Source organism: Cannabis sativa, chromosome 5, assembly GCF_029168945.1.
Source record: "Cannabis sativa cultivar Pink pepper isolate KNU-18-1 chromosome 5, ASM2916894v1, whole genome shotgun sequence".
In the NCBI taxonomy this organism is placed as follows: domain Eukaryota; kingdom Viridiplantae; phylum Streptophyta; class Magnoliopsida; order Rosales; family Cannabaceae; genus Cannabis; species Cannabis sativa.
In genome coordinates, this window is record NC_083605.1 from 73,988,899 (window position 1) to 73,998,720 (window position 9,822).

At 25.9% G+C, this 9,822-nt stretch overlaps 1 protein-coding gene across 1 annotated transcript; it reads right to left on the reverse strand.

Moving 5' to 3' along the window:
• Positions 1-7,030: 7,030 nt before the first annotated feature.
• Positions 7,031-9,186, reverse strand: LOC115716460 (2-C-methyl-D-erythritol 2,4-cyclodiphosphate synthase, chloroplastic). The gene is made up of 3 exons (XM_030645266.2): positions 8,649-9,186; positions 8,203-8,333; positions 7,031-7,442 (listed from the first exon to the last, which is right to left on the reverse strand). The coding sequence occupies exons 1-3, from the start codon at positions 9,019-9,021 to the stop codon at positions 7,209-7,211; spliced, it is 738 nt and encodes a 245-aa protein (XP_030501126.2). The 5' UTR covers positions 9,022-9,186; the 3' UTR covers positions 7,031-7,208.
• Positions 9,187-9,822: the final 636 nt, after the last annotated feature.

Sequence of the window (9,822 nt, forward strand, 5' to 3'; positions counted from 1 at the left end):
TTATCAAATTAATATTTCTAGTACTTGAAAAAAAAATTAAAAATCTTGAACCAATTTTTCATAACTACACATTAAATATTTCTAAAAAATATAGAAAAGTAGAAGTTGGAAATGGATCTCTTACCTCTTATTTTAAAATAACATTCTCTACCACTACACTAAACACTATCTTATTATATTTTTTTATTATTTAATATTTTATTTATATACTAATAATTTTTTTAAAATAATTAGCATTTATGTCTCCTGAACTTTACCTCATTTTGTCCCTTAAAATATACGACTTATTAAAATATTTTTCTAAAATATGACAATTACATAATTATGCCACTTCTGTTAGATTTTGTTTCTTTTACTGTTAAAAATTAACAATTTTATCCCCTGAACTTTGACCAATACAAAAATTTTCTCCCTTTTATTCAAAAAATTAATTTTAAAAGTTATAATTTTATTAATTATGAAAAAATCAATAAAAAAATTATTAAAAAATTTGATAAAAATATTAAGTTTATTAAAAAAAATGTTAAGTTTACTTAAAAACCTACATTATTCCTAAAAAAAATTCAAATTTTATTTTATTTATAAATGTATCTTAAAAAATAACACAAAAATAATTAAAAATCCAATAAATAATTTAAATACACTAAGATTTTTTGAAAGAAAAAATCAAACTTATTTATATTTATAAATTCATATCTTAAAAATAAATAAAAATAATTAAAAATTAAATAAAAATATAAATTTATTTTAAAAATAAGTTAGAAATTAAACTAAAAATAAAATGTTATATTAAATCAAGATTTTTTGAGAAAAAAATAGACTCAAAATTTACTTTTAACAAAAATTGGATTTTTAATATATTTTTTTATACCAAAAGAGATTTTTTAATAAAAAAGTAAATATTTTCTTAAATTGCTTAATCAGTTTTAAAATTTTAATTTCTTTTTAATTTTTGTAATCATTCAAAATATTTTTTTAAGATCTAAATCAATTTTTTAAGATTTATTAAAAAAAAATATTGAATTTTTTTATTTTTATTTTGAGGGGGTACGATTTATAATAGGTGTCAAAGTTTAGGAGGTAAAATTACTAATTTACAAAGATACATCAGCATTTAAACGGAATATGCGACAATACCTAACAGAAGACTATTTTTTTGTAAATATAAAAGTTTAACGAGAATTCTTAACAAATCTTATATTTTAAGGAGTAAACTTAATATTGTTGAAAGTTTATGAGTAACTTAAATTAGTTAAATTGATCATGATATTGCAACTTTCACTCATAAATATATAAGGAAAAAGTTTTAAAAAAATGAACTCATAGATATAGTTGAGGAATTTTTATTTTATTTTTGGTGAAAAGTTTACAAAGGTCTTTGTGAAGCAAATTTTTTATTATTATTATTATTATTATTTAGGTTAATCTATAAAATTTTGAGTTTTCAAAAGAAGAAAATATTAGAACAAAAGAGAATTATTAAAAAAACACAAAAAAAAAAAAAAATAAGTTTGATTTATTTATTTTTTTTTAGAAAAATAAGTTTGATTAGGAAGGGTGATTAAGTTAAAATTTTGAGTTGCCATTTATTCTATTAATGGGAAAGTGGTCCACTATAAGACTAAGTAGATGGATCCACGTCAACTTCTGCCCAAACTGCCCAAACTGAGAGTACGTGCAGCCCAAGCTGCCCAAAATTTATTCTTCTTATTAATTGACTTCTCTCACTCTTCTAACTTCTAACTCAAAATTCTTTCTTTCTTTCCAAAAAAAAAAAACACAGAAATTCCTTACGGAGCACCCACGCGGCTCATAATAGCAAATGCCTCCTCCAATATTTACTTGACTAACTTTATTAAATTTTCTGCATCAAAAAAAAAAAAAACTTTATTAAATTTTCAAAATGTATTTTTTTTGAAAAATTTTGTAATGCACTTCTTAGAAGGAGTCTAATTTTTTTGTTTAATCAAATAGGATACTCGATAAAATTTTGAGAAATTTATAAAAATTTAACACGCTAGAAATAGAACTCAAACTGTCTTTCACATGCGTATAAAATAAAAAAACGTGCAAGTTGCAACAGACTGTTTGAATCATATTTTCTCTGTGTTAAATTTTTTGAATCTCTCAAAATTTTTCAAGATGTTTTAAATAACTACAACATAGACAACCATAAACAAATAGACTAAAAAATTCTCTCAAATACCGAAACAGATAAGAGGTACATCACCGGACCACTTTTAAAAGGTGAATGGTATGTTTTTTTTTATTTTTTTTGCAATAATAGAGATAATAGAAGGAAAATAAACTCAAGAGCATATAAAATCAAAATTAAGAGGAGAGGAGTGTTGTGACAAATTAATAACGAGAAAGATTGGGTATGTTGAGCAATTTCATATTGTTTGAAAAAGATCAAGTACGATAATTTTGATACTGTGTAAGTATGAGATTACACAGTTAAAGCCTTGAAGAGATCTTAAATAGATTTATGAGTACTACCTATGACAATATGATGCATATTCTTTTCGATAGCCCATCACTAGGGATGAGCATCAGTCGGTGTGGTTGATTTTTTTCTATATAAAAATCTATAATTTAGTTTTTGGTCTTGATTGGTGCAATTCAAAAACTGACCGCCCAATCCAGAACTTTCTTAAAACTGACTGTTTTGAACCTCAATACTCTTTTTTTTTTAAAAAATCTGATCCAATTTGTTCTATAAGCACATTATTCTACATTCTACAACTCCAACCATATAAATTAATTGTTCAAAAACCAAATTTTCTTATTCTTTTAACTTTAATATTAATAAAATAATAATATATTTTTATTATATATTATCAATAACTACAATACATAAAGCAAAAACAACTTAATAAATTAATATATATGTATAATGGTCGGTTTATTATTCAAAAAAAAAAATTGACATTCAATGGCAGTTTTAACTGTTAGTGGTTTTTTCAATTTTCAGTTTCGCCGATTTCGGTTCCAACAGTGTTCGGCAGGTCAGTCTGAATGGTTTTTTTGGTTTTCTAAATTGCATGCTCAACCTATCCATCACTTAAGAACTTCAAAGTTAAATGTGCTTGGCCTCAATTAACCTTAGATCATAAGTGACTTTCTAGAAGTTTTCCTAAGAAGTGTGCATATATACCCGTGTATACTGTGTAAATATGAGACTACTTAAGTGAAGCGAATGTATTACAAATGCTAAAGAGACTCTCTTTTAAACTCTCTTCATAATTTAGTGACAACTCTCACTCCTTAGCACTCCTCTAAAATCATTGGCTAAAAAGAAATGAGGAATTAGAGAAAAAAGATTGAGAAATGATGTAGTTGGTTCTTCATTAAGGCAAACTAGACTTGTGTTTTGTGCCTTCAAAAAGCAGAGCTATAAATTCTTTATTAAAGAAATGAGGACTTATATCAAAATGACTTGTAACAAGTTTGTTATTTAGATTTTTACGAGTATTTCTAATTTATGTTTGTTTGGACGTCCAATGTTATGTGACTATAGTATATAGATTAGTTATCGATATTATTCAAATATATAAAATGATAAACAACTTGTAAATCTTCGTATTGTTTTATCTTTGGAGTTTTTTTTTTTTTTTTTTTTTTTTTTTTTTTGAAGGAATCTTTGGAGTTTTTAGTTCTTGAAATTTTTTGGCATTAGATTATTAATTCAATAACATATTCATTGCTTAAAAAAACTCTTATGTAGTGAAATCTACATTATAAATTCAATTATTTGGTATTTAGTTGCAGTTTTCGTAGGAACGATCTCACTCACATGAGTTATTACTTGTAAAAAATAATATGTATGTGTGTTTAAAAATTTGCAACAATTTTTTCCCTTGAATATTTTTAATTTGTTGCAAAAATTTTCTTGACCAATACAAATCATTGCAAATATCTTAAATTATATATTGTTTTTTTTAAAAAAAAAAATAATAAATTACTTATGTGGCCATAAGTTACAGATTTAATATAATTAGTGTAAGGATTTATTTAACAATTTTATATTAGTATTTTCACATTAGGCATAAATATTATTTCTAAATATACATATTCTCATAATTTATCATTTAATTATTATTTATATATTTATTTTTTATTTGGACTCCTGAATTGGATCAGATTAACATCATGTAAGTGATATTTCAATAAATTATTTTAAAAAATAATTATAATGTAATTGGAGGAAATATTTGTAACAATTTCTATATTTTATGAGGAATTTTTTGTAACAAGAAGCAATACTTTACAAGGAACATAATTTGGAGAAAATCCTATTCATTCAACCATTATTTTTAAGAAAAAAAAAAACAATTTCTTTTTATTGATTTTTTTAATATGATAAAATTCCTTTTATTGTTATGTCATAGAAGAACTTCTAATTTTTTGTCAATCATAAAACATATTTTATTTTCCTTGTTATTAATTAAAGGAATTATATCTGATTTTATTATGTACCCAATTACTTCTTCCAACTACTCCACAACAGCTAGTCAATTAAAGTCGATATATTAAAGATGATTTCTCTCAAAATTATAAATTTGGACTCTCTTAAAAATTCTCAAAAATTTTATATAGAGAACATTTTGTATCATTGCTTAAAACATAAAGTACCATTCATTTTGTTTAAAAGAAATCAAGTGGTGTTTATTATCTCCCACCGATTCCACCAACTATTTATAGGTGGTGTTTGGTTACAAAATAAAAATAGAATAAGACTCAGAATAGAAATGGTAATAAGAATAAGAATAGAATGGAATTGAATTTCTTTTCTTTTGTTTGGTAAAACTATGAAATCAATAACTGAATAAAAATTATGATGTTTGGTATAATATGGAATGAAATAAAAATTTTATTATTTTGACCAAAATATTCTTTACCGTTTTAAAATAATTTTTGTTTTATAAAAATACCATCAAAGTACAAATAAAAAAAACGATATATATATATATATATATTTATGTATCACTCTCAAATTGTATTTTTTTTAGATTTAATTATCAAACAATAAAATATAAATAAATATTTAATTTAATAGTCTAGTTTACATTAAATATTTAAGTATGTTATTCATATAATTTAATCATCACACATCGTCTATCTATATAATTTTAATAATAATATTGCTTTCTTATAATTTTATACAAAAAAATAATAGACATATTATTGTAATATTAAATGTTGTAGATATATGTTTTAAAAAAAATATATATATATATATTGTCCATATAATTATAACTTTAATCTTTTATTTATGAGAAGGGTATATAAGGAAAAATAATTTTTGGTTGGTATGGAATGACTTTTCAAGTCATTTTATTTAGAAAAAGCTATTCCTTAGTTTACATGAATTACAATTCCTATTGGAATGGATTTTTTAATGGCAATAAACAAACCAAACACTTGAATGATCTTTCTTTAGGAATAATACTTTCATTCCTATACTCATTCATGTAAACCAATCACTACTTTATATAGGCTCATATCTCATTATCTTTTAATTTTAATTTTTTAAAATAGACCGTCACAATAAGTTAATCTCCTAAAGAGCAAATAAAACTCCACCTAAAAAAATTGTGATAGGATTCGAACCTGTAACCAAACAAAGAAAGATGCTAACAAAAACATTCTTATTACTACACTACACATGGTGGGAATATACTCATTTGATACTTGATAATTTGTAATTAAATTTGAGTTCAAAATCCTATTTTATACCGACTTAGTATAGGTGCATAATTAAAACAAAATGCTAGTAAGCATCATATCACTATTGACATAATTAAATATCGAAATTCACATACTTTGAGTACCACCTTAGTGTAATACCTAGCAGACTAATGTCTAATAGCAACACTCTAATTAAAACATAAAAAAGAAAATTATTTTTTATATATATATATATATTTTTAATAAATATTATATGTAAAATACATAAAATTATATTTTTTTTCTTTTAATTTTCGAAAGACTAATATATATTTTTATATAATGTTCAAAAAAACACTATAAAAAATTTGTAAAAAAAAATAAAATAAAATAGGGGAGCCATAACAATCCATGTCCCAAATACCTTGTCCAAAATATCCGACAATTGTTTTGAGAACACAGTTTACTAAAATTTTATTAATTTAAAACATAAAGTACCCAATAAGTAATGTTATCCTTTTCTTCTTTTTCATAGTATAAAAATATAAATTAATAAGGATGACTCATTATATTTTATTTAAGGTAAATATGATTTGAGACTTTGAGTTTTGTTAAAGTTATTAATTGGATCCTCTATTTTATTAAATGATAAATTGAATCCTGTATTTTTTAAAATAATACTAAATAGTACACTTAACTAATTTTTTATCAAAATTAAACATAATAATAAGGTGATATAGAGGTGTTATTACAAAACTAATTACGTTTTCTATATCTGTTCATACTAGAAATTGTCTTCAAGTTGGTTATATTAAAAAAAAATTGAAAATTAAGCTAAGGTTATATTTGTACAATTTTAGAAAATACATGATCTAGTTTGTCATTTAACAAAATAGAAAGTCGAATCGGTATTTTTTGCAAAACACAGAGTTTAAAATGATATTAACTTTTTTATTTACGATAAATTTGACGGTTAAATTTTCTTGGTCAACCGGGGTTGTTTCAGCCCTAATCTATGGTGGAGCTGAGTAGTTGGACCAGTTTAGTCAGGCCAACTTCCAACCATGGAAAATCATAATTATTGTTATAATATTTTTTGTCAAAAAGTCATGAGTTAGAAAATTCAGACATGTGAGACGTTGAAAGTTCTAATAGAACAAATTTATGTTTGAAGCTAATAATATTATTAAGATGAAACAGAGACTTATAATGTTGGAAAAACACAAGTAGCTAATATTTATATATATAAGTAAATAAAACTCACTCAGAACTGGTCTTTCAAACTATGAAAAATCATGCTTGTCTGCTATGAAGGTTAATTAACTAAAGCCATTATTATTTGACTGAGAAACTTGTTAAGTTATCAAATTTAATCAGTTATTCATAAATGTCAAACATTTTTCTGAGACATATATTGTTCTTTATTTCTTTTTCCGAAAAGGGTGACATTTACATTATGTAAGAATTGTAATTAGTATATGGAAGTTACAACTACTAACCACATGTTTTTGACAAGGATTTTCCAAGCATATTCTTTTCTACTTTTTCATAAGAAGAACCACAGTGTGAGCAGCGATGCTTCGATTTTCCCCGAGACTATCGACCTTTTCGTGAGTTTTCGCTTTCAGATTAACAACTGCAGGGTCAGCTCCTAGAAGTTCAGACAAGTTGGCTCTGATAGCTTCCTTGTGTGGACTTAACTTTGGTCTTTGAAGAATTAATGTTGCATCTAAATTTCCAAGCTCATAACCTGCCTCATGCATCAGTCTCACCTAAAATATAGATAAAACATATTCAAACATGTTTATATTGTCTCTCAACTACTAATAGACAGCTCAGAGTGAATGGTTTTCAATAATTGTGTTCCATTGTTTGTGACAAAGAGACATTGTTGAGAAAAACTTCCCAAGTATAATTCTAAATGATAATTTCAACAAGTGTGTGTGTGTGGATGTAAATTCTACAGTTAACAATTCATTATTGGCTTCAAACAAAAAGTCAGACCTAAACAGATAAATAAGACTTTGTCAAGGGTTAATCCCAATCCCAACAGTCTCAATCATTTGGGTTTGTGTTGAAAATTGATAAAACTAAATATGAAATACTTAGTTAACATTATGAAAAGAGAAAGAAAAACATCATTTCTTGCTTAGAGTTTATGTTATAGACAGTGGAATAGGCAAACCGAGCTTTGCTGAACCACTATATTTCCTTTGTGTCATTACTTTTTACTTTCTTTTTCATTGCTTATTATTTGAGTATTCGTACTTTAAGCGAGTAATCGCCGTTTTGGTGTGATTGTTCTTGCCTTGCTCGAATACTCGCACTTTTAGTGAAAGATAGAAAAACATTATTTCTTGCTTAGAGTTTATGTTTGAACAGCTAAAAGGAAACATAGCACAAACTCAATTCAATGGTAAAAATCTGTATATGACTGAAGATTTCATAAGCACAATACAATTCAATCAAGTGTAAAATGCATAGAAAAATCAAACAAAATTGGTTGAATGAAACATAACAATAACAACTTACAGCTTCTTTGATGAAAACTGATGATGCAGCCCCTTTCCATTTGGGATCAGAATCAGGGAAAATTTGACCAATATCAGGAAGCCCCAAAGCACCCAAAATAGCATCAACTACACAATGAAGCAAAACATCCCCTACAAACCCAAATCAAAGAATATATCTTTAACTCTCTTTTCACAAAGAAAATCTAAGAAAGTTCAAGTTTTTATATTCTCAGCAACCAAACAGTATAAAATTTAAGAGTTCTTCTACACTGCACCTCTTAGTGTTAAACTTGCAACAGACTATTTGACGAGTTAAATTATTTTGAATTTCTATAAATTATACCAAATATAAGATTAAAACTATCTAAATATGGAAAACAAAGAGTCGAAATTTCTGTAAATTTAGAGCTTTTACTAACTTAATCCAAAAATTAAAAGAAACCCATTTCAGATACGAATGATTACCATCAGAATGAGCTTCGCAACCTTTCTCATGAGGTATATTAATACCTCCAATTATCAAAGGATACCCAGGCTCCAATCGATGAAGGTCAAACCCATGACCAACCCGAAAAGGAAGAGCCTTTGAGGGAGTAGCAGATACCTCAGACGGAGCTTGCTCAGCGTTCAAAGCGGTGGTCGCGGCGGCCGATACAGAAGGCAGAGCCGAAAGCGGCGTCGTTTTCGATTGTCTTAGAGATGAAATTGAGGACGATGAGAAGAGATTTCTGGGAACTGCGACCGTGAAATGGGAGTGATTGAATGATTTGGGGGAGGTATTGGAGTAGTGTGGAGGAAGAGTTGAAGCACAGAGTGGTGTTGCCGTCGCCGCCGCCATGGCCGTCGAAGGTGGAGGTCCGTGGGTTTGTGGTTTGGCTTTCTCTTCTTAGCTAGTTGTTAATTTTTTTTTTTTTTTTAAAAAATAATATTTAATTAAGTTAAAAATATTTGTTCATTTTTCAAAATATATTAAAAATAAAAAATAAAGTTGTTTGGTAGTGTATGGTACAATGTGTTAAAGCATATGGTACAATAAGGTATGAGCTTTACTATGGTGCTAGATAGCCAAACCTAATACTACTAAACAACTCATAAAACCAAACCTAATAGTATTTTCTTTTTATTAGAAAAAAAAATCACGTGGTGTAGATTTTTTTTTTACTCTTTCAGTAATTTTAATAATCTCGAGGACTAATTTTGAAGACTATGTGACAGCTATATGAGTATTAAATATCATTCTGTTTTAATTGGATTATTGGTATATACTTCGAGGATTCCTATCCCATTAAAGATGACATATTATCGTCATAGCAAGCTAGTCTTTTAAAAGGTCAAGCATAATTCATTCCAATAAAGAGTTATAGTGAGATTCGAACTCTCCATCTAAACAAACCAATAAAAGTTTCTCTACTACTATATAATGTCATTTCGGGGACTTAAAATAAAAAAAAAAAATATTAGGATTTTATTAAAATAAAATTAAGTATATTGTAAACAACAAATAGTCATAGTTTAGTTACTTGAGGTGTATGACATATTATACAATGTCATGAGTTCGAATTTCATAACACTCATTTTAATTTTTTTATATATATATTTCTGAGGGCCCCAAAATTTAATCCGCCTTAAGCCCATATAT